At 36.3% G+C, this 25,881-nt stretch overlaps 2 protein-coding genes across 2 annotated transcripts; one reads left to right on the forward strand and one right to left on the reverse strand.

The window, feature by feature from the left end:
• Positions 1-724: 724 nt before the first annotated feature.
• On the reverse strand, positions 725-25,475 carry LOC112569569. Its single transcript, XM_025247383.1, has 15 exons — positions 25,456-25,475; positions 20,413-20,470; positions 16,476-16,600; positions 15,819-16,007; positions 13,846-13,884; positions 12,344-12,520; positions 10,345-10,372; positions 9,737-9,838; positions 8,887-8,967; positions 8,490-8,615; positions 7,795-7,893; positions 5,889-6,026; positions 5,349-5,396; positions 2,833-2,888; positions 725-1,562 (listed from the first exon to the last, which is right to left on the reverse strand). Exons 3-14 carry the CDS (start codon positions 16,588-16,590, stop codon positions 2,834-2,836), a joined length of 1,197 nt encoding a protein of 398 aa, XP_025103168.1. The 5' UTR covers positions 16,591-16,600; positions 20,413-20,470; positions 25,456-25,475; the 3' UTR covers positions 725-1,562; position 2,833.
• Positions 17,535-22,096, forward strand: LOC112569568. The gene is made up of 4 exons (XM_025247382.1): positions 17,535-17,629; positions 19,145-19,525; positions 20,225-20,506; positions 20,826-22,096. Exons 1-4 carry the CDS (start codon positions 17,554-17,556, stop codon positions 21,197-21,199), a joined length of 1,113 nt encoding a protein of 370 aa, XP_025103167.1. The 5' UTR covers positions 17,535-17,553; the 3' UTR covers positions 21,200-22,096.
• Positions 25,476-25,881: the final 406 nt, after the last annotated feature.

Consider the following 25,881-nt stretch of genomic DNA (forward strand, 5'->3'; position numbering starts at 1 on the left):
CGTGATTGTTCTGAGGAAGACGAGTTGAGAAGGTTGCAGATGGACTAGAAGTGTGTGGACGGTTGATAGCATTATTGCTTAAGAAATAATTCTGTTTTTAAAGCTTTGAAAGGGATACTCAAGGCTTGTGATAAGGCTGTGGCGACGGTCAGACGTTTCAAAACTATATTTAGTAACAATTACACAGCACGAGAGCAACACAGGAGAAATAAAGGATTCGTTTCTCACTTAATTACCACTAATTAGCAATATTTCTGTAACCGATGTTTATAAAAATACAAAAAATCCAGTGAAATCGACCCTTGTGTCCTTCCGCCGAGTAACCACGATAGCTTCCCGAGATGGTCAAGCAGATCAACCGGCGTGTGACGTCAGTCTGTGACGTACAGCAAGTGTCTGTGGTCATTGCTAGGATTTGAATTCGTGATCGATGGTGTCTCGTGAGTTCATTCAGGTTTCAAAGTGAACTTTTCAAATCAAAGTTTTTAAAAATTATAGAAAACTGTCTCACTAAGTAAACAGTCTTGGTCATATGTCAGAAGGCCACGTGACGGAGAACGAGACTTCGTCTTAGTAAACGAAAGAGTCCTAGGTAATTGCTTTTCTTAAAAACAGCATGCTACACAACCTTCAACTTTTCCATATAAACAGACTCGAAAATAGACGAGATTCAATGCGATCCTACTCTTTACGCGATTGTAAGCATTTTTATTTTGCCTTTAGAATCCCTTTAAGGAGTCTATTGATGGTAGGTGGTAGATGTGGAAAGGGAGAGAGTTCCATTGTTTAGGTCCACAATAACTAACAACCCTGTAACAGTGTATTGTCCTGGTCACAAAATACTTTAAAGACCAGTCCATTAGACACAGAGGGAAATATTCTGACTAGTATGTAGGGAAAGACTTGAAAGTCACACAAAAGAAATATGTAAACCTAAAACGAATTGACAAACCTATTCCTCCATACCCACACATTTAACTTCTAAACAGTTAATACTTATCACATACTTCTTTCAATGACTAATTTTTTATGTTTTACTTATATTTCTTAGTTGCTGATGACTAAGGGGAAAGAAGGGGCTTCAAGGTAGTGAGCAGCAGCCAAATGGTTTGTCAAGGAAAAGGAAGGTAAGGAGGTGCAGTGTAGGAGAAACAAATGCAAAATCTTTATTTACAAGAGCAGCAGGATAAGCAAAAGTTTTATACCGTATGCTTTTTATATCTACCCCTTGGATATAATAGCAGATATACCTCTTTGTTATATGATTTTTTTAAAATTCCTCCACCACAAGATCATATAAAGCAAAGCACTGTCAGCGGTATAATCTGCAGTACACATAGAAACAAGCTCTACCACCACTATTTATTCCACCTGCATGCTGTGTGGGGTTACGTTGAATCGTAAACATAAAAACCTAATATTTTGTAAGAATTGTCATAGTTCCTAAGGTGATGAAATGGAACATCGATAGCTTAGTTGAAATAACAGCAGTGAGAGGTATGTGTTGTTCTTGCATCCAGGAATCAAGGCTAGTAAAGACACTTGCTGAAACTCCATTGTCCCTGCAGATATAAAACATGATGATCAGAAATATACGTTAAAGAGTTAAAGTTTAAGCTGCACTGAATACCCACACAGAATGAGTAGAATAAAATGCTTGAAATATTTATTCCATATGTGTAAATGGACTCTGTATTTTTTAATACCTCTATGTTTGTGATATTAGCTACAAAATAAGAGAATTCTTTACTGATTTCTCTGACAGTGATGCTTGTAATCGGTTTATTTTAGTCAATGCTACATTATGGTCATTGTTGTTATTTGAATCCTGAAGTCGACAGTGTTATGTTTCCCTCTACTTCTGGTCATTGATGGCGGTTGTCATTAATATTGAGTTTTCATTCTTCTCGCTTTGCTCAGTTGCTCAGTTGGAAGTAGAAAAAAATATTTGAGAGAGATAAAGAAGTTTCGCCGCATTTCAAAGAGATTAGACATGCGCTTTTTTACCTTCTGTTCCAAGATAGGTATCTACTAATGATCATGATGTAAGGTTTATGATAAATGACTAGTATTTAGGTCTCCTTAGTTCCTCGAATGTTCATGGAAAAATAGATAATGACCCATGCACTGTAACTAGTAGATGGCTAATCAGAATATTTATCTTTATATGGCAAACGATATGTGGTATTTACAATTCTTACTTAAAGTGAATGACCAGGAGGGTAGACGATTCACACTTCCACGAAAATTTGTAAAATTAAACTTGCTAGTAAAAATAAAACAAAGGTAAGAAATTTATTTCTTAAACTATTGTACCGACTTCAGTTTAATCACGTTCACGAGGGTGAGGTTTCATTATTTATTCTGAAGATGTTTCATTATTTAGTCTGTGTTTCTTATAATAACTATTGACATTATGATTATCGGGTGTAGAAGCCACAAATAAGAACTAACTAAACAATAAGTATAAAATAAATCTAACCAGTGAGCATGCAGCAACTTTAAAGTAAAGTAAACTTATGTGACTTTACAATACGTGTGAGCAACAACAGTCAGACGGTATAATCTGACCATAGCAAGAGCAACCCTGTCAGAAACACCCAGCCTCTGGCATTCATAGAGTGAGAGTATTCGCGATGGTGTTATAAACTGGTTTCTACTAATATATCATCTAGTACATGAAGAAACTACATTTCCTTTTGGCAATTCTGGAAGAAAGCTATTGTCACACTTTCTTCTTTAAGAAAACTTATAAACAAGGTATCTACTAAATTAATACAGATCAAATGAACACAGTTTATAGTGAATCATTTAGTGTACCTTTGTCCTTACCTCAGAAATTTTGAGAAGAACGTTGATTTGGTTGAAAACTTGTATCCCACACTCCACTGAAAATGACATGCAATTATAAGAATAAAGCGAATTCATTAAATTAAGAAAATGTACAAGTATGCATAGTATAAATTATCTTTTCAGTAAAAATAAAGGATTACACAAAGTCTGAAACAATTTTCTTCAAAAATAGCATGTGGTAACACTTGCATTCTCTATTGAGCTTCGTGAAAAAAAATTACCACTGATTGAAAAAACTAGCATTGTACAAAGCATTGTGAATAAAAACTCAAATATCAATTTGAGGTCTGCTTACTAATTTTAGCTACAGTAATGAAATGATATTTAAATGTCTTTATCAACAGTACTCTGATTTCATATCTGTAGTAACATCATATGATGTATTAGAAATGTATAGCCAAAATAGACAGTTTTGAGCAAATAATACCATATGCCGTGTTTAATATTGGGTTTTATAATATCAGAGCAAGCTGAGATTTTTTAGCGTTTTTAATTTTTTTCGCGAAAGTGAGCAAATTCTGTTAATTATTTTATTTCGTATGTGGTAAGGCTGTACTTTCCTACACTTGAGGGAATTTAAAGAGTAAAGCACGAGCAGTGAATGTTATTCTTATTTATTTTATTCGCCTAGCAGGTTTGAGAGAGGCGTCTCTTCCCTTTTTTGGTATTTGTATTATTTCGTTGTGTTTTGTTGCGTCGCTGCTGTGCAGGACTGTATGGCTTTTGATTTTCCCGTCAATAGCCGGACTTTTCTGCCTAACGGTTTCTTCCGAAGGTCTTGAAGATCTCACATTCAGTCTTTTACATTAAAAAAGTTTATGCAGTTTTCTTCTGCTTTGTTATTGTATCGATACGAGCAGTCTTCTGGCGATGTCAGGAGCTGACAACGGAGCGTTGACCCGAGTGTCTGTTAATGAATTCTGCAGGTGTCCCTTTTGACGAAACAACGGCTTTCCGACATGAAGATATGAACTTAGAGCGTTGAGAATCGCCACGGCCCCTTGGGCAGACGACTTGCTAAAACAAGTAGCTGGTCAAGTTCATAGATTCAAAAGTGAAAAGAGGCTAAAGACAAACGAAATTCAGAGAAGTCAGTAACAACGCTTGTTCCTAATATCAGTCGTCTAATTCTCCACCAGCAATCAGCCTTCTGACATCACCTCCCCACGAGAAAGCAGTCCGACCTAGAGGACGAGAGAGACACGTGGTGGCACACGGCAGTGCCAGAGCCTCTTCGCTCGTGAAGGAGGCAGCAACGTTCGACGGAGCGACATCAACGGATTCTCGGACGTCAGCAACATCGGAGGGCCTCCACATGGCAAGAGTGTGTGAAGAGATAAGTGGCGAGTGTGTTACACGAGTGTAGTGTGCTGTGTTAAATAAGTGAATTAGTGGCTCACGATACCTGGATTAGATAAAGGGAAGTAGCAGTACACGTAGAGAACTGCCATATTTGGATTTGCGTCAACTTGTAAATTGATCTGGAAACCTCTCGATCATTAATAGTTTCTTCATCACACTATAATGTCATATATTTGTTATTGGGGAAACGCAGTGGGGGCTCAGATTCAAGTAAAGGGCATTAGCAATTTAGTGTAAGGGTGAGCTTACACGTAAATGTCGGCGTGAGTTGATAGATGTGTAAAGGATGTGAAGTTCGAGGCAACGGCAATCGCAACCCCTGACCATCTTCACGTGCTCTTTCCCCGGAGTTCACGACAAAGGCTAGCTATGTTTTAATAGCAGCTAGCGGACACGTGTATCTGACTGGCCTCCACAATTCTCTCTATAGTTGTAGGAGGCCGTCACTTGTGAACAATCTTTAATTACCCCAACATGCTGCAGGCTGCCGCCAGTATTTCAGTACGGAAATTTCGGAACACAATCTGGCTAATTCTCAGTGATTGTAAAACTAGTCTGATGATCTTACTACAAAAAATCGGCTATTTTTCGGTGATTCTTAAAAGAAGAGAAACACTTGTCTTTATCCTTCATCGATTCCAGAATTGACAACTGTACACTGCCAGCATTTATGTGTGAGTTCTTTGTGTAAAGCTCTTTGAGTTCACCCTTGTGGAAAAAGGTGGTATATATATAATCATCGCTATCATTATTTATTTTTACCGTGACTGGATACTTATGTCATAGCGGTTTTCAATTGTTAGTTTCAAACATCAAACATACCCTTCTAAAAACTATAATTATTATGTAGTTTAACGTTTCACAATCGTAACAACATTTATAGTCACTATAATCATGACATAATAAATGCAAAATGTGTAAAGTGCGGACTTACACTCCTTAGGGGCATGCTCTTAGCACTTCAAAACAAGAACAAGACATGGACTACATACGAGAGTTAGGAAAACAAACAAATAACACATGAACTATGAAAGAATAAAAACAACAGTACTAATTATGAATAAAAAAAATAGTACAGAAAACGGAAAGAGGAACATCTAAAAACTAATAGAGTGCTTGCAGTCTGTACTTACCTTGAATACCCCGATTCGCGGAGTAAATCTAATGGAATTGGTTTGTTTCTGCAAATAGAAAGCATAATTCCCAATAAACAAATTTTATAAACATATATCTAGATCAAAATATTCAGTGTTAAAAATATAGCTATTCTTGTTTGTCTATAGTTTATAAATAAACTACCATGCTGCTTAGCTATTTTTTATCAAATAGTAATATCTGTGCTTTACTTTCTGTCTTTTGAAGAGTACATAACGTGTTGAGGCATTGAATAATCTCCGTTCTAAATATTCTTAGTGCAACTGATAAACTGAATGCCTAAATCTAAACTTTCGAAATCTTTAAAATTAAATATCTTCTACATCTGATTATTTAGATACTACAAACAAAATTCCTCTAAGCTTATCACAGATTATGTTTAAGATACTCATTTGGAACCTACAATAAAGAAACCAGTAAAAATGACAAAATAAGAAATAGTGTAAACTTCAAAAAGGATAGTATACAGTTTTGCAAACGCTATTATGGCTTGTATCTAGTGTTATTAATTTACTTACCTAAATTTAATACTTTGTTTTTCCGCAGCGTAGTCTACATCAGGAGTTTCATCTGAAGATTGGTCTTTGTTATTAAAGTCAACAGGACTGTTGTTACGTGGTCTGTTGCTTTTCTGTGCTCTTGTCTTGACGCCATCACTACATACAAGACCATTAAATCTTACAAGATGGATTTCCATTACGGATATAAAACAACTACAACAGATGGCAAAAAGGTCACAGTGGTTATATATATATATGAAACAAAGAATGAAATTAACTCCATAACTAGCACTGAACAAAGCAACACTGAATAACAGCTCAGAAGTGCAATGCATATGAATACATTTTTCAGCAAAAAAACTGGACCTTGTGTGTACATAAATAACCCCACCGGCAAAAACAAACATTACGTCTATTGTTTGTATGTTTTTGCAGTTACTTGAAACAAGTGAGTCGCAAAACCAGCCAACTATTACTACAAAACCCAAGGCCTTCCGCCAGCACAACCAGCCCAACAAATCCACTCACAGCCCCACAGGCGAAAAAAAAAAGAACCAGCTCGCTCTACACCAAACCAACTATTCAAAAACACATCCAGCATGTAAAGCAAATCAAGGTAGCAGAAGTAAACACCACAGCACCATGCCCTCAAATCAAGAAGCAAACACCTACCTTGACACTTCCACAATCACGTCGTACCAAACACAACAAGAAAGAAAACAGAACCAAATCACAGCAGACACAAGGCTCAAACTAGAAAAAAATACATGCTACGATATATACTAACGGATGGCATGATCCAGAGCCACAAGCCAATTGATTGGTAGTATACTTTCCAAACCACATGTCCGTCACCACCATACTCAAGACGCATTTCTCCATTTTTACAGCTAAAGTGGCTGCAATACAAACATTACTTTAGACAGTATCTGACAGAATGAAAGACACGACCCAGTGACAAAAGTTATTAGTCTCAAACTCAGTGTCAAGACTTAAGGACGAAAAAACAAGCCATCGGATAAAATGGACATAGTATATAAAACACTGATTCTCATAAATAAGATTAACAAAGAAAATAAAATGGAAACATCAGATTCCTCTGGGTTTTCACTCATCTTGGGATTAAATTAAATGAAATTAAATGAGGAGACAGGTTAGTAAGCTTAACGAGCAATAAAACCAAATGCCAACTATCTAATCACTAATCAAGACATCGCTATTCCACCAGCAGGAGGAAAAATAACCATGAAAAGTAGCTATCTAATTTGGCCAGAAAAATACAGACTAAAGGCGAAGGAACCATAAAGATGTTAGATGACAAACCTAATAATATCCTGCTTTTCTTCAAAGCGAAGATATTCAATCAAACCATAGCAGCTAGAAGGGGGCTTAATAGAGAATACGTGACTAAATTCAAACGCACTCCCCCAATAAAAAAAAAACATGCACATATGGTGAAAATGAAGATTGTAATGAAGAATAAAAACCAGACAGAGAAGAACTGAAGCAGGTTTGAGAAAAGTGTCGACTGACACTAAACATAAACAGCTGCTCTCACCTACCAAAAGGCCTATGACATACTACACTATCATTTGTGGTAACATTGGTAACCAGCCATCCCAATTCAAGACTCAAATAAGTAAAAATCTGACATTAAAAAGAATTTTAGAAAATAAACACAATGTTAAACAAGTGTCAAATCATAAAAAACAAGCTTAAAAGGTATCAACTTTATGGAAAACCAAAATAAAAACCCATGAAAAAGCAACACAAGGGATCCGGTAACCAACACAGCGAACCACCACGGCGGACTGAACATGCACCGAAAGAATTGACAGTGGTCGAAAAAGAGGAATACAAAGGAAATAATGAGAAATTCTAAAACGATAAATTAAAACAGATTATTTGGCACACATTGGCGTACCATTCATAATGGTCTGTTGAAACGTTAGTCAGCAGGGGCAGTTTTAAGTCCTTGACCTCCTCTGAAGAGATATTTTGTTGTGTTTCGCTATCTTTATACCTGTAGTCATGAAAAATGATGACCATTATAAATAATACTAAAACATCTCACATATCATACAGACAAATTTCTAGTAACTAGCAATGATCTTTTAAATGACACTTTATTTTGTATCTTTAACCGTAAATATCACACTTGCCATAAAAACAACATAATGCAAACATTTTGTTCCCGCTGCAAGTTGCAAGCATAACTTCACCAAGATCAAAACATGGAATAAACATTAGCCTATTGATATATGAACTATACATGCTGGGTTTTTTTTTAATCGAATAGTGATATCTATGCTTTACTTTTTGTATTCTGAAAAGTACATAGCTTAAATCACTGCTTTAAAGGAATTCAATGTAACTGTAAACTTTTTAAGTCGTGACTAAATATCTTCTACATCTGTATATTTGTATGCGACAAAAAAACTGACAGTAAGCAATACCGCAATAAGCAAATAAACCACAATAAAATAGATATTTAATAAATAAATAATTAATAAATTATTAATTTAATAAACAGAAATAATATTAAATTACAATGTGCCACATTGACATTACAGTACGGAGGCTTATAAAATGACTTTTAGTTAGTTTTTATTTACTTACCGAGACCCTGTTTTCATGTCTGCTATAGTGCTGTCGACTTCATGAGCTTCAGCTGAAGGTCGGTCAATGTTCTTAAAGTCAACAGGACTGCCGTTAGATTGTTGGTTTCGTTGAAACAAACCTTCGCTACAAACAAAAGCATCAAATCTTACAAAATAATTAATGACACCAGCAAATACAAGATAACAGCAACAAACACCAAGCGACACATTACTGATATATAATAAGGATATGGAGGAAATTATTTGGTTTTAGGACGATAAAATAAACTATTTTGATACGAAGTTTAAAAATTTTTGGATATAACCATATTCCTTAAATAACCAAGATATGTAACATCTATTTGAACTCCTTTTGGATCAGTTATTTGGATTTGAAAAGCATGCACTTTGCTTACCGAGACCCTGTTTTCGTGTCTGCTACAGTGCAGTCGACTTCATGAGTTTGAGCTGAAGATCGGTGAATGTTGTGAACAGGGCTGCCGTTAGATTGAATAAGATGACAGTAGCAAGTTATGATTCTACGTATATATATATATAGATATAATTCCTTTAACATGGTAGTGTTTGATTCGCGGGGGTTTTGGAATTATGATCTCATACCAGAGAAATAGAGTTTTTACTATCTATTCTATATATAAATGCGTGTCATATGGCGAAAGTTTTTGAGAAGATAAGGAATGGTTAACTTATTTCTGTCACTTATTTATACCTTATTCCCTTAACCCAGGTTACTCATACTCATAAGTTATTAAGGGACTGACTTTTTAACAGCATTGCATTCTGGTATTATGTATTGTAGGTGTTTGTCGTCTTAGTAAATGTTATACTGCACAATTTGTATTCCGTTAACTGGGATGCTTATACCTGTTGTCTTATGTTGTGATACGTCTCAGAAAATCATTTGTTTAGAAAGATAAATCCATACACAGTTTGAGTCCTCGCATCATGGCTTTTACATACGAAAGCTATTGGCGACACGTGATACGCAAGACACTAAAACTTGTATAAAAATGGTTAGTTTCTAACATCTAATTATATAATGATTATGACATTCATTGTAGAATAAGCAAGCTTTAGATAGTACAGCACATTTAATAAAGTGATTATTATTTAGTTCATTAATCAGTATTAAAGTAAGTAACGATTAAGTTCTTGGAAAAAAAGTCATGTACAAAACTTTATTGCATTTATAGATTTTATTATATAAACATAGTCGTTAAGCAACTCGCATATCTATGCACTCACCTTATTGTATTTTGTTCTGATTCATTTGACAGCGAAGCATCAAGAGTATTGTTTCCTTCTACTGAAGAAATGGTGTTGTTTCTTGGACATTCACCATCTTCTCTACAATGAAAATCACAATTTTAAGAAGAAAAAATATCTACTTATCGCAGCGCAAAAATATGAAATTAGACATATTAATGTAAATTACTGTAGCCCTTATATATGCCAGCGGTTGTCCTGTTACACAATTGTTAGAATGTTTGATATGAAGACACAAATTAAACCGTTGAATGGAATTCCTGTATATGTATATATAAATGTATGCATACATTCTACGCACTAACACAAAATTTACTTTCCTGCAAAATAATATATATTGACAGCGATAGCTTACAACTTCACTTTAAAAGAAAGATTTGACATTATTGTCGTAATACCTGTCGATTTTACTATATTTTGGTAACCACAACAATTTGCAATTTTTGGTTAGTAAAACATTGCTCTAAAATACAAAAAGAGCTATAAAAAGAAGTTAATGTTATATATAACTTCAACTAATTTGAAATGCCTTGCAACAATTTACCAAAATCATTTCCCCATAAAAAATAATATGACATTTTACTTACGCTGTTGCTGAGTCTGAGCTTTCTGTCTCTAAAACAAACAAGAGAACATACAGTTTAAATGTAGCTATATTAATCTACCGCAACATAGCTGAAAATCAGGCGAAATACATATTACTCAATCTGAAGGTACTGGTATAAAAAGAAGAATACATTTAAAGAAAGTATAAATAACGTACTCTCACAGTTGACAGTAATCGCCTATCTTGACCAGTATCCCAATGCGGGAAAAAGAAGTTAAAGGTATTTACTCATGAAGTGACACTTATGTGCGTGTTTTGTGTACTTTTTGAGGCGTTTGTGTTACGCATCTGCCAACTGACCAAATCATGAGCAGAAATATGTGACAATCTACTAAATCAGCGTCGGATTTTATACAAAGCTTGCAAAATAATTCTGACAGTAGGAAAACATTTGCCGGCCAATCTGGGAATTAGAACAAGATGAAATCTTATCAAAATGATAGTGTCACATGTAGACTGCCTGTATCAGCCAGTAATGGCCTGACAGAAAGACGGTGTATTTTCTTGGATAATAATAACAATTTGATAATGCAAATATAAATACCAGTTCTTTGATGCAAATGTGGCTACTTTTGTTTCTTTCTGTTGTCAATGCTAACAGGAAATGGCATATGTGTGTGTGTATCTGACAGTTAAGAGTGTAGAAAATGCATGCTGCCAATGACAGCCATCTAAGTGCAGACAGGGTAATGTGAGTCGCTGCACAGAAACCAATGTATCTATTGAACAAAGTGCTCGATTTCAAAGCTTCTTTTTGATTTGTTTGCCAGTTATTTTGATAATACCTTACACAAAATTTGTTTGACTTTTTTGCAAAATTATATTTTTATTTTAAAGTTTTTTATGAAAAGGTTTTTAAAAGATCTAACAATTCATTTAATTAAAAATCTGTGACACTAAATTATAGTAGGTAGTAACCACAAAAGCTAAAGTTCCTTTGAATTATTGTTAAAGAAACAACTTTATATCGACTAATTAGTTCAAAAGTGTTAGAAAACTTTTAAAAAGTGACCATTATCATACAGAGCAGCCAAAAAGGCCGGTTTTTGCAGCTAACTGCTGTAGTAGGAAAGGTACTGGGAAACACCTACTGTAGAAAAGCGAGTAAAGTGTTTATCCATTTTCCATTTAGACCTGGCAGGTACAAAGACATTACGAGCGGAAAATGGTGGTTTTGCTTCCGAGGAAAGAGATAATAACAAAGCCTAGGAATACATGCAATTAGGCTCGTCGGACGAATGAGCTTCGGTGGATTGGATTCCGCTGAGCCAGAAGTCGGTATCCCTGAGAAACCACCGTGGCCGTACCTGTCTTCATAACGACCATTCTGGAAAGGGTTGTCTTTCAATTTGTTACACTATATAGGTGAAGGAATTCAGAGTAAGCTCTGCGTTAGTACAGCTTTGTGTGTGGTTGCCGGATAACAGTGACTTTAGTTTAAGTACGCACACAACTAATTCATGTTTCTGCAGCTCAGGTAATTTATATGGCAAAACGTCTACTGATAACGCATATAAAGTTATGACAATTTGTTAGTACTATCAGTGATGTGTAATTGTAATAACAATTTGATTTACGTGGATTAGAAATGGTTTTTTTTAATTGTACATTCAAAACAGCAATAGCTGTCATTTAGTTTCTAATAAAAAAATATACAAGACCTTTATGGGAGAGATATAGCCTTTTAGGAACAAGAGAAAGTGCAAATGTCATGGGAAATGCGTAAGTGTTCATATTGCATGTGATGGTGGTAAGATCATACAATTTTCAGATACTAGTCCCACATGAATCCTCGTGTTTAAACAACTAAAATGAACATTAAAAAAAAATAATTAAAAAGCAAAATATGCAAAATACTTAGTCAAAATGAGCAAATAAATATAGTCTATAAATAAATAAATATAATAAATATGTTATTACTTACTCTTTTGTCATTATGATATAAAATTGTATAATAACATTGAATTGTTTACACTTACCATTTTTGCTTTTATTCTTTTTGCTCAGGTATGAGCTCATCAAGAATATGATGCAAATGATCAGTAAAATAACGACAATGAATACTGCACCAGCTATTCCAGCAATTACGTCAGTATTTAAAGCAGAACCATCAGGAGATGAAACATTAACTGATGTAGCGGCAGCAGCGTCAGTTACTGCAAAAATATTTCGTACGAATACACACTTCATTGGTATGTACCATTATTAAACCAAAGATAAACTAAAACCAATTAGGATTCTGCAAAAAGAGAATTTTACACGAAAGGGACAATGTGATAAAAACAGCAGCACATCTATATTTTTTTACAAAGAAAATAGAAATATCATCATTATTTAAAGCTCGGTTACTTAATGTTTAGTAACTGTCACTAAAAATAAAATGTGTTCTGTCGCCTCATGAGTTTGCCAAAGACAATCAGTGTGTGCACAAGCTTGAAAGACTGTTGTTATTACCCAATGCGATTTATAAAAAGACTAAATTAGAGAAATCGAGCTCAATGTTCAAATTTCTGTATAAAAAAGACAACTTAAGTCTGCAAAACTGATTCCCATATTGGAAACCCAACAAATTTACTATTAAGGATTAAGGAAAAAGTTAAAATAACAGTCTAACTCAGTGATCTGGAATAAATAAACTCTGAACAGAATGACAAGACCAACAAGTCTGATATACCATTACGCAATTACTATTTTACCTTCAATAATAACTAGTTAGTTAGTTATGCCCTTCGCCCCTCCTGGTGCATAGGCCATCGACGACCGCCCTCCAACGCCTCCTGTCCTGGGCTACCGTCACCAGCTGACCCCATCCAAATCCGGTGAGCTTGGTGTCGGCGGCGAGGTCCCGTCTCCAGGTGTTTCTCGGCCTTCCTCGCTTTCTCTTTCCCTGGGGGTTCCACGTCAGCGACTGTCTTGTGACGTTGGATGTTGGTTTCCTTAGGGTGTGTCCTAGAAAACCCCATCTTCTCCGCAGGATTTCCTCCTCTATGGGCTGTTGTTTCGTTCTCTGCCACAGGTCGGTGTTGCTTATCCTCTCTGGCCAGTGAATTCTGAGGATTCTGCGCAGGCACTGGTTGACAAACGTTTGGATCTTCTTCGTTGTGCCCTTGGTCGTCCTCCATGTTTCTGCTCCGTATAGTAGGACTGACTTGACGTTGGAGTTGAAGAGACGGATCTTTGTCGTGTAGCCTATGCTCCCGGAGCTCCAGACCTTTCCAAGCTTTATGAAAGCGCCTCTTGCCTTGTTAATTCTTGTCTTTACATCCGCGTCTGTCCCTCAATAATAACTACATGCACTTTAAAAAATCATTTATAATAAGTTAAAACTATAAGTATCGTAATTATCTCAAAATAGTATGGATACCAATGTGAATGTATTCACATGTACCTGTGTGTGTTTATGTGTGTGTAAGGACAAACATCTATTACTGAAAAAATATTTATTTAGAAAAAAATAAATAGCTCGTCATTTACAACTTACAACTTAATGTTGTTGAATCACTTGCGCTGGTCTTGTAATCTACAACATCACCAGGGAAAATGAAGATAAGTGTTTATTATATATATAATTACAGGATTAACATATATATATACACGCGTAAATAATATGTTTCTTCTTCCAAACAGATGGATAAGACATGTTAACAATTTTACATTTATAGAAGAGAAGTCACACACACACACATTCAAAAGTGATTGTAAACAAACGTAAAGGAAAGCAACGTAAAAAGATTAAAACAGTAATATCACTAAGATGTGTCATATGATAACTACTAATAGCGCTATAGTGTTGTAGTAAAACTGATCCATTTACGAGTCGAGCGGACGCTCTAGTGAACAGACTGATATAAGATGAAATGAGTAATGGTGGGAATGAGTTAGCGGTTGAGATAGCGTTTCAGCGACGACACAGTAGTCGTCCTTTGGCGATAATGGACCGTCGGATGGACAAAACACAAGTCCCACCACCGCTTATCTCCCCTGGGATCAGTAGGCCTGTGACTGAGGACTACTTACGTCACGACGGACATGGAGTAGGGTGAGGTCGGAATGAAGGACGGTAGTTGTCGCTACAGGAGATGTCTCAGAGAAGGAGACAGCACCGGTCAGAACACGCCCCTTAATTTTAAGTATACCTAGGGCAGGACATCAGGGCTGCTTGCTTTTGCCACCCACTGGACACAGGTAGTCAATAGGAACCCAGACTGGATGGAGTCGTAGTATCAGACCACGCTATTAGTGAGTGGGGGTAAAGAGGGGATGCAGTGTGGGTAAGGGTAAGTCAAGGTAACCACATGTCTATTATGCGTTAGCTACGGAGGGATTAGATGAATCTAGGTAGCGGAATGGTTGGAAGGAAGTCTGTGGTATGCTTGACCAACCACGAGGCAGGATGATCCTCCCAGATGAGGATTTAACGTTGGGATCGGCGAAGAATCGTTGTCTTCACACTGGGTTCTCGAGGAGGAAAGTTGGAACAAAGGTCTGTTCAAGGCTCTTCAGATTCTTTGCTGTGAGTCTGTCTTTGAATCGTGATTGCTTTAGAACTGACTCAAGAGATGCCTAAGACTCGCTCTATCACAGAGTGTACAATGTTTCCTCATCAGCAGACAGCAGAGGGAGGCTGATAGAGAAGCGATGGTCCTCATTTGGCGGGGTCAAGCTTTGACCGCTGTTACGTGAGGAAGAGACGTGGTGGCACGCGGCAGTGCCAGAGTATCTGCGCTCGTGACGAAGGCCGCTACAATCTGCTACCTTTCAGGACATTTTTTTTTTTCAAATAATGTCAAGGGTACTTTGATTTACAGAGTCAGAAAATTAAAGCAGACGCAGATACTGAGCTCCCTCTTTCTAGCCAATGCTACCTAATATTCTCCTAAAGCAGTAAAAGCAGCAATAAGACTCCTTTTGGAGCTGACAACATCCAGTAAATACAATCATATTGTCAAAAAGGGAACACCAAACAATCTTCTCAAGAAAATGTTCAACCCATGAAATATTATTAAAAGATTTCAACATACTTCATGCAGTTCATTGCGCAAAAGAAAATGGTATGAAACAGATCATGAGCCTCAACATCAACATATAAGGTCTAGCTAGCAACACACAGTGACAACACTTTAATGGCATCTTAGATAATTAGTTCAGAGATACGTTTCGGGTTCAGTAAGATTTGGTGATTTACAATAAGATTCACAATACATTGTCTCACATCTTTAGTGAAAGAATTACGTCAATACTTCAATTAGATCTACGAATGTTTTCAATATTATTAACCTTCCTCGATACCCTAAAACTATCTCATAGGCACTATGATTTGGTCTCTGCATATGCATCTGTTTCTCTAAAGCGAAAGTTAACGGTTTCGCAATATTGTAGTTAACGAACACACTCGCCCTACCTACCTAGTCTTCCCCCTACCTACCGATGTCGAGAAAAATGTAACCATCTTACCTGCAGGAGGCCATTGACACGACGTGATTTGTGAAGCTGCTAACCCAGGTGTCTGACACCTAAAAGAACCTTCACTAAAATTTTCTGGCACTGTGAACTCAGCATAATCCGAAGACAACTCCTCACACTTAAAGCCTCTTTCTCCGTTGCAGTCCAAGTCTTCAAGAATTACACAGTCAATTACTCTTACTGTAAGATCAAAAGGCAAGTAAAAAATATTAGTAAATATTATGTGTGATATAATTACCGTTTCAACCGGTGAAGATTAACATGACAAATTCGAGGCAGTGAAACTTCTAAATAAGATGTGCAATGTAGCTTGAAAATTATCTGCATGCAAAAACTTTTTATAAGTTATTTTGCTTTCTTGTTTTTCTTCCTTGTCTCCTTTGGAAAGTAGAGGATTCTGATAAGAAATAGTCTTGTTACTTCAGAGATGTGTTAGAATCGACATTATAATTTCAATAATTACATAATAATAGTATAGAATTTATCTATAATCAGAACAATAATAAGCTAAACGCTAAGACAGATATAAGAGCACACGAATACAATAATCGGAAAAAGAGTGAGAAGTGATAGCTTTCAATTAATAAAAGGCATAAAAAGACAAAAGTAGAAATGCACAAGGAACGAACACTTTTGTCTTATTCGTACTTTCGTTTCCTCCTTTTGTCTTGAAATACACCGCTATGCCTATTTTCTCTGTAGTGATCTTCGGAAAGTAGCATTTCAGTTGACGTGTTTGTGTAAGCTGTGTACTACAACTCATTGTGAAATATCTGAAATATACAAAGCAATGATGTAGACAAATAATTTTTGAGAAATATTTGAGTGTTAAGCCTGCATATGATTACATATTACTGTGGTTACGTCTTATGTAGATTATCTTAATAATAAAACTAATCTGAAAATTTACGATTTCACTCTTTGAATTCAGATGGAATCAGAAATATTGTGAACATCTGTAAAGTGTAATCTTAAAGCTTCTATCTTTTCAATGTTAGTTACAACTTTCAGCTTACCTTGTCTTTTCAGCAATGGCGCAGGTAATCTATGGAGAAAAGCTTAAGCCTAAAGTTACTTATACAGCGCTAATATATTCGGGGATTTGCGCAGGATAAGTAGGTAAGAAGATAATAATAAACTTGTTTTATTGCAATGTTTTATATAGCAACAAAATACATGCTTTGAAGTTGATTCGGTTACAGATAAACTAATTACTTTTTAGTAGCTTGTACAAAGTGAGCTTTATGTTGTTCATCTTCACGTTCCATTTACCTTTTGCTGAATTAGCCTAGTTATTAATAGATAGTTTTAACATTTACACGGACTAAAATACCTCCCACAAACGACTAAAGTAGTTGTAAAAAGCGCGATTTCACATGTGTTGATTTTTATTTCTGCCGTATCGTTGTTGCTCAGCGATTGTGAGATTCGTGGGTTGAACATTTCTGGGTAATATAGTATGATATTAATTTGCTTACTATTATCACTACTAAAAAGAGATTTTGCATACAGTGGCTACAGGTAGAAATTTAGTAAATGTTTCTTTATAGCTAGTCATCAAAAATGTGTTAATCTGTTACATCGCCGCCAAGGTATTTCTTCACTAATTTCACGGAAAACGAAACGGAACATTTTTAAATGACAGCACAAAAGTCAGTGTATAACTAGTTAGCCGGGAAGAAACTACTTTCACTCCTATATGAGCGTACATTGGTGTCAAATCATCATGGGAATATTTAAGAATATACGTTGTTTTTTATTGTTACTTTTTTTACCCACAAATAAATCGCAAACCAATAACTGTAAGTATTTTAGGTAATTTGTTACTTTTTATTGCTTCTATTTTTTTTGTATGCTTTCAACATATTGTTCATTACTCGTAATTAAATAAAATATATGAGAAAGGATATGTGAAAAGCATTTAATTTAAAGTAATATAGACTAGTACCTCGATTCTGGACCTGCTCTGTGTTCGAACACGTCATTCCATAACTCAAAAAGGAAACAGCGATAACCAAGTATATTACCAAGTATAAGAGCTGCATACTTGTGTCTACATCAGACCTGGGCAAAGGCCGGCCCGCGGGCCGGATCCGGCCCGCCTCCTGTCTCTGACCGGCCCGCCCGCTGGCGAAGGGATAGTACAGCGGTTCTCAACCTTTTACTTGTGACGACCCCCCTGACGAACACCGGTACGTCCGCGACCCCCCTTAGCCAGCTAGGTCGGTGGAAGAGGGGGGGAGCCTTAGCTAACCTCGAACGCCACGTCGAGGAAATCAACAACGGAAGAACAAAGTTCGTATCTGCAAGAAGTATAACTGTTAATGAAATTTTACTAAAGCAAATTCTGTGGTGCTAATAAATATTATTTATTGAACACTCACTTTGATTAATGAGAAGGTTGATCCTTCTTGCTGTTGCATAGAGAAGCGAACCTGTGTGCGATGTTCGTACCCACTGCTATTCGCAGCTCAGCCTCTGCGTCCACACGATTTCTGTATTTCGACTTCAGTGCTGCCAATGCTGAAAATCCTTGCTCACACACATACGAAGTTGAAAATGGCAGCAGAACTTTCATTGCTGGAGAGGGAGAGGGGAGTCCGCGATGAGAGATTGGGGGAGAGAGAGGGCAAAAGGCGAGAGGAGGGAGATGTGAGGCTTAATTGTTGAGAGGGGGATTGTGTTTTGAGTTTTGGAAGTGAGAAGTCACTGCATGCCGAGACAGTGTACTTGAATAGGGAGAAGAGATTTGGAGTTTGATCGCCCTCACCACTCGGTTACACAATGTAAACTAATTTCAATAATACCGGTATAAGAAACTTTTTTAAAAAATGACCACCTTCGCGACCCCCTTGTAGGCACGTCGCGACCCCCCAGGGGGTCGCGCCCCACAGGTTGAGAACCGCTGGGATAGTATATATACTAGATATACAGTATTGGGCAAAACTGAGTTAACTTTATAAGTCCGGCCCTCTAAAACCATCCCAATTTCTCATGCGGCCCTTTGGGAAAATTAATTGCTCACCCCTAGTCTACATGGTTAAATATTAAGCAAGTGATCTCACGAAAGAAGTGAACGCGGTAAGAAACTTTAGACTGACTAGCTTTTAGTCGGCGTCAGGGCCAATTAAATACATTTACATTATTTAAATGGGAAAATGTAATCAACATTTAAATTGATCAGCACTCAACTGGTCTTCGAGTACCTAACTACATGTGTGTAAGTTATAGTGTATAATACCATAAGGATCCAGGATAGAGATAAGGTATAACCATACAACGCTCTTTGTGGTTGAAATGTGTGTTGCTTTTTCCAGGCAATATTCCAAATTTTGATGAGATCAGACAGGAAAGAGAAAACACTTGTGCAAATGTCAGTTATTCTTTTAATATTATGGATGGGTCACACTATTCAGGTAAGTTTAAAGTGCTCTTTGAGGTATGCGAAGAGAGCCAAATGGCACTTCTCTGCACATTCATCTGGAAGAAGCAGTCAAACGAACTGACAACAGTCAACTGGAGTCCAGAAAATGAAACCACATGTTTTGGAAAGCATCGGGCCATCAGCGATTCCAGCTTTACATTCGAGATACGGATTGCTCTACTAGTCAAACGAGCGTTCAGTCTGCTGAAAATATCTATTACGGACAACGAGGAGAAGTTTACTACACTGCGGTTGATTCGGCTAGAAGTAATGTGTAAGTATTTGTGTCCTCCAAAAGATCTTACAGTGGAAATACAGGTAGTCCTCGGGTTACGACAGTCTCGAGTTACGTCGTTTCGTGGTTACGACGCTCATTCCGACTTACGAGGTCAGTCCATCAAAGAAAAGGAAGGCCATCACCATGAAGGTAAAAGTGGATATCATAAGGCAATCTGAGAAGGGGGAAACAGCAACAGAAATTAGCAGGTCTTTAGGACTTTGTCGTTCGACTGTCACTACGATTATCAAGGATAAAGATCGTATCCTTGAACACGTGACAGGATCTGCTCCTATGACAGCGACAATGATAACAAAGCGTACTGTACTGCACAATATTTTACTGTACTTATGTTTATTGATAATGATGTAGGGTACTGTGTTAGGATAGGTGTTTGGATAGGCTAATTGTTTGCAATACTGTACTGTTATTATGGTACAGTACTGTATGAACGTATGATCCGACTTACGTCGAAATTCGGTTTACGACGCCGCGTTAAGAACGGATCCCCGTCGTAAGTCGAGGACTACCTGTACTACAGAAAATTTCAGTAGTAACAGTAGTAATATACTTACAGATTTTCTGTTTGAAATTGATTGATTAAAATAGTACTTTTTAATATTTTAATATTTTCAAAAGGGTCCATATTCACACTTTATTGTTCTTCGACTTATGCGCAGCGTATTTTATGTCCAGATCCACCAAAGGTCACGAATCTGACAATAGACGGGCTTGAAGTAAATGGGAGTTATACCATTCAAGAGGGTCATGAAGTAACTATTGCCTGTTACTTTCATCAAGGGAACCCTCCTGCCACATTTCATATGGTAGTCAAAACTGGGCAGGAACTGAGATATACCAGAGATTATGGAAATATTACTCACTTGTTTTTCGCCAGCTGTAGAGATGACTGGCCGGTCGTTGTGTGCAAAGGAGAGGGGTCTGAATACAACCAATCGGTGTTAATACTTGTCAAATGTATGTGAAGGTTATTTCATATTTTATTTAAATACACCTTTCTGCTATGTACTTGACCCTATTTTTTTTATTTTTCAGTTGTTCTCTATACTGACACAGTTTAAATAGTCATTCAGTAAACGAAAACTGCATGTAGAAATTGATAGTCTCTTCTAGTTTAAATAGCTGCAGATTGTAACTCTATATTTGCCAAAAAATCAACCAATCTATTCTTAAATGAAATTCAAGTTTCCATTTTATAGATTACTGTTTCGAGCGCAATGAATTTTATAAATAAATTGTTAATGCTAAGTTTACATAATTCTCTTAACCCTCACAGGTCCCCCTCAATTTGTTGACAATGGGACAAAGACCATCAATCCATCAGAACGTGACACTATAACATTTAGAGTAAAAGCCCACACGGCAGTAGCAGACATGTGTGTCCTGACACCAATGTCTTCTGAAGATGATATCGTAAAAGAAGTAAACTGCACCCTCCACGGTACCCCGCCAGATCTTGTTTTAAGCCTTCATCTTGGGGAGAAAGCCACGTCTATGGAAGGAAAATGGATCCTACTTCTTCGAAATGAAAAAGGCTCGGCAAAGAAGACACTGAGCATCCTTAAAGCTTACAGTAAGTGGATTTTAACAGGGTGGAGGAAATACCATGTTGGTGCTTTATTTAACTTTATTTACTTCAAAGCATCTTAAAAATTTTTGGCGATGGTAAGTGACCTTCTTTTCTTACATTCAATTGAGACATGGATTACGTCAAAAGTAAGTCTGTAAAATTAATATTATATCCCCACCATTAGAAAGCGCTGAATTTAACCTACAGTTAATTTACAAATTATGCGGGATAAGCTAGGGTAATTCAACTCTAATTAATTGTTATAAAAATGATAATGTTTCCATTGTCAATTTTGTAGCCTATTTTGAAACCTTTGTATTGTACTATTCTTACCATACCCTTTCCATATATATATAATAAAATATCTACAAAGCATTGTATTAAAAGGTTTCCGACCTTAACATATGATAATAGATTAATTACCAATCATATTGGATATTGGAGAATCAGATTTAGGCCCCGTTATTATCTGGAGGCATTCTGATACAAGAACTATGCTCTATTCCTTGTCATGCCAAGACCTTTCAACGTAAAGATCAAGTAAATATCAATATTTTGTTTCTCTCTTTCACTGTGGTGACATTTGAGCATGTTGCGAGGACCTGTTACAACAACGACCAGTAAATTATTAGCAGCTGAGCGAGTAATCTAGTTCGATTAAGCCAGATTCATAAGCACGTTGTAAGAAAACGACTTCTATGTGATTGGGACTTGGCTATTACTGGTTTTATCTTTTGTGGTCAAGATTTGCACATCTTAACTGCTCTGTGGTACAAATGTCGTTCAACCGATTATTTTAGGTCTACCAACTTATCAGTTAGAGAACTCGAAGAAGCTTCCTGTTTCTTTTCCGCTGTTAAAGTGAATATTGATGTAAACACTATATGAAAATGTATTGTGTTTCTTTCAATATTGTACTGATTTATTAAAAAAAATATGCCTGAACTAAAAGTGTGTATGTTTTACGCCAATTGCTATCCGATTTGGCTATGGTGATAAGAAGTAAAATAAAAATACAAATTATTGTGTAACCATAGCTGTCACATAGTTTCAGGCGAGTCGATATCATTGAACGACTAAAACTTTACACAACAATTTGCATGTAAAGCAAGTGACTCTAGAAGACAACGAGATCAGCTTTGGTTGGTAGGAAGGTTGTTTGTTTTCGCGGGAAAATACTTCCACCTACAGGTAATTTCGCAATGAGTGGAAAGGGAGGGAGAGGAAACTGGAGTAGCAAGAGAAAACATTGAACGGCAGGCCCTGCGAACAGTTGTCACATACAACGGGTATTTCAAGAGGAGATCTAAGCTCGGTGCCTCCCTTTGCACGAGTGAAAAGTGAATGTTTTATCCGCTGCACTACCAGGCGTCGCACGAGAAACCAAAAGAAACTAAAATCGTCTTACCAAGGGTAAGAAAATCATTTGTTTTTATGATATACTATACACACTTACAGTTTTAATCAAAACATTTGAAGTGTAATAAAATGAAGAATCAATGATATTTACACATAAACTTAAATGATTTTAAAAAAGAATTTAAAAAAAAACCGAAAAGAAAGTTAAAAAAAAGAAGAAAATGTCACTACTTCTTGCTTGCCTAGAAGTGCAAATTTAATCTCATATGCGAGGGGAAAATATTTCAATCATTATGCAACGTAAACGTCTTCACGCTTCTTATAAACTGTCTTGTACATATGCCGATAATGAGTGCAAAATTATGACCCTCCTTTAAATTAAACGACAGCTGCAACTGTTGTATATAAAAATATCCATTTTGGTTGCACAAAAGGTGTTGTGAAATATTTTACAGTGGAACTAACCAAGGAATCTGTAAAGTTGAGAGGTAAGTAACATGTGAGGAAATTCTGATGAGTGATATGTAGTGCGCACGTAGGAGTAGATAGCCGCTTATTCGATCCGCTTTCTAATATTTAGCAGAAATGAATACGCGATACTTTAGGAGAAGTTCAAGAGATTTTGATTCTCCTAAGATGAACCACTTCAACTGTTTAACAAGCTATTAATTTTATCGAACTTTTACTTCCTCGAAACTCGTATGATTTTCTTGACAAGTGATTTCAAGGGCAGTTGTGATCCATGTTAAGCAGTTTAAAACAAGAAAATCTCTGTTACAGACGGAAATGGAAAGGAAGTATATCTTCTGTTAGTTTCAGAATAAGCCGGTGGGTTACTGTGAGAACAACCAACTGACTAATATTTCTGTAAACGTAACAAAAATATGGAAAGTGATGAAAGTGTATAATAAGCAAGAAGGGATATCTCTGATCTGCTTGTCTACGATTTTTTGGTTTTAGTCAGCTTCTAGAAAGAGGCTGGTTGGTACAGAGCTTCCGGTTTGGCCCACGTTGTTTAGCGAACGACCTCAATGGCTATGTCAGCAAAGTCGGGAAGATCAACAATAATAAAGAAACACACAAAAGGTGGTTCATACTTCTGCTTGATAGAATGCAACTGTGCAAGTACCACATCTTTCTCTGAAAGAATTTTTTTTTTTTGGCTTCCGTGGGCAAGTATATAGAAAGAGCAAGACGAGTGCCATCGGTTCTGACTTTCGTTCAGACAAAAGTTTCAATCCACTGAGAGCTAAGATTTGTTCAAGGCATTTTGAAGAAAAGTGCATAAAATACATTCTTTTAGTTTGCGTCTATAAGAGGCTTAGAAAATTTTACATAGCCGAAGATATGCCCATAAATTACAAATTTAGTTATTAACAATCACGTCATTCATCCAGTTACTCGAAAGGTGTTCTGTATTTAATGTTCTTATTGTTTAATAAGTCAGCCTATATGAATAGGCCAAGATCAATGCCAATGCTTTCAGCTCACAATACCACTTCACAAACACAGAGATGATTTAAGATTCTTCTTTGGCTTAAACCAGTATTAGAGTTGTTATGTTTCATTATTTATTCACTTTCGCATTTTTAACAGGTCCTTCTGGAAAATTCATAGGGAGCATGCAAACTAGAAGGATACCTTAACCATAACTCTCAAAACAGCAAAACCCAAGCATGTAAGTGTAATTTTTAAGTTTTCAAAAATAACTTTTACTTTATAAAGATAAGGAACCCACCACATAAAGGGATTTTATACAGATGGGTTAAATTATGATAACTCATGTGAAAAACTACTATTTATAAAGGGAGTCCACGTTTTTCTACTGCAGCTGAAAAGTTGTAAAAAATCTGAAATAATGCAATTTTCATAAGTGTGCAGTGTGAAGTGTATCATCGTCAGCCAGGTGTGTCAGTCCAGTCGACACTCGCTGCTTTGGGGTACGAAAACTGTGTCGTCGTCAGCCTGGCATGTTGACCTCGTAAACCCCACCGGCATCAGATTATAGTTTGCAAGGAAGATTATTGAAGGAAGTGTATAGGTGTGTAAGAGTGAACGTTCCTGTTTGGAACTACTGAAGTAACATGTGTTTATATAGATTGAACGACGGAGAGGTTGCGAGTCATCTATGACAATGATGCGGTATTTACAGTTTGCAGTCATTTTTATGTGTTGATTTGAGTTTCGTAAGCATTGTTGTCCTCCTCTAAAATAAACACGAGCTACTAAATAATATAGTAGTGTAAGCCCACATACAAATCTTTGTAATCTGTTGTCAGAAAGGACACGTGTGGGACTCAGTGTGTTGTCTGTGACTGGTGTGTCGTCTCCAACATGCGAAAATAAGGGATATCTTCCTGTACTCAGAAACGTAGGCTGAATCTAAGGCTTGACAATTAGTTCTACGCTGCTGAGAAGGAAACGATTAGTGTGAAACCAAACTTCGTATTTCATTTCCTAGTTTAATAGACAGCGAGATCGTACAATATTGTATTTAGAATTTTCAAAAGTGATTTTTTAATTTGAAAACAAGGCAACGTATCTAAACAGCAAACTACGTTTCGAAAACTATTTGTAACAAATACTCAAAAAAACAAAACAAACAAGAATATGCGATTAATACGTTAGTACAGTTTTCAACGCTGTATCTATTCATACATATCGATAGATGTTTGCCTTGCCATTTTCTAATCATTGTCAGATTTATCAGTCATGTCCCTATCAATAATTTCCTCTTCTGTCATATCTTTGCACTGGCTAGGACCCTGATAAAATTAGATATAATGAGAAAACTCTTTTCAATTCTCTTACGATATGGTAACAAAGCAGACGAATCTATGAATGTGAAATAAATACTCTTTACCAAAACAATATCAAAATTCGTAGTCACCGAAGCCACTAATTACTGTTTATCAGTAGTGTTCCTATATATTCTCTAACACTAAACTGCAAAATTAAAGAAATATATGCGATTTACCTTCCAATTTAACATCAGTTTTTCTAACTCCCACGCTTCTAGTAAAATAGACTTAGGCCACTTTGCCTGTCAAACCTTTTAATAGGTGTAGTTTCGCACGTTTTTAATAAGAAGCATCCTACTTTAAAAAATGAACTCCCCTTACACCTTACTTGATAGGTTTAACTAGGCTAAAATGATCCATCTCTTTGTTATATTTGCCGAAGATGCTTTAAAGACATTTGCAATTAAGTTTCTTTCAGCGCCAAATAAAGGTAAATGTCAGATTGGATAAATTGAAGGACAATAACAACAATTGAAAAAAAACACTTAGAATGTAAACTATGCAGGCAAAACCGATCATACACATCTCTGTCTTATTTGTTCTCTCTCTCTTTGGATATTTGTTTCTGTCTCTTTTTCTGACAATCTATTTTTCTTCTCTGT

Source organism: Pomacea canaliculata, linkage group LG7 (assembly GCF_003073045.1).
Source record: "Pomacea canaliculata isolate SZHN2017 linkage group LG7, ASM307304v1, whole genome shotgun sequence".
Classification (NCBI taxonomy): Eukaryota; Metazoa; Mollusca; class Gastropoda; order Architaenioglossa; family Ampullariidae; genus Pomacea; species Pomacea canaliculata.

Bases quoted from the DNA above. Each gene is read 5' to 3' on its own strand.
- LOC112569568 (XM_025247382.1), top strand. From the start codon at position 17,554: ATGGGAATATTTAAGAATATACGTTGTTTTTTATTGTTACTTTTTTTA. The intron at 17,630-19,144 runs GTAAGTATTTTA...TGCTTTTTCCAG, and splicing joins TAAATCGCAAACCAATAACT to GCAATATTCCAAATTTTGAT. The intron at 19,526-20,224 runs GTAAGTATTTGT...TTTTATGTCCAG, and splicing joins GATTCGGCTAGAAGTAATGT to ATCCACCAAAGGTCACGAAT.
- LOC112569569 (XM_025247383.1), bottom strand. From the start codon at position 16,590: ATGAGTTGTAGTACACAGCTTACACAAACACGTCAACTGAAATGCTAC. The intron at 10,373-12,343 runs GTAAGTGTAAAC...TGTTTGTTTTAG, and splicing joins AAAGAATAAAAGCAAAAATG to AGACAGAAAGCTCAGACTCA. The intron at 8,616-8,886 runs GTAAGCAAAGTG...TTTTGTTTGTAG, and splicing joins GACACGAAAACAGGGTCTCG to CGAAGGTTTGTTTCAACGAA.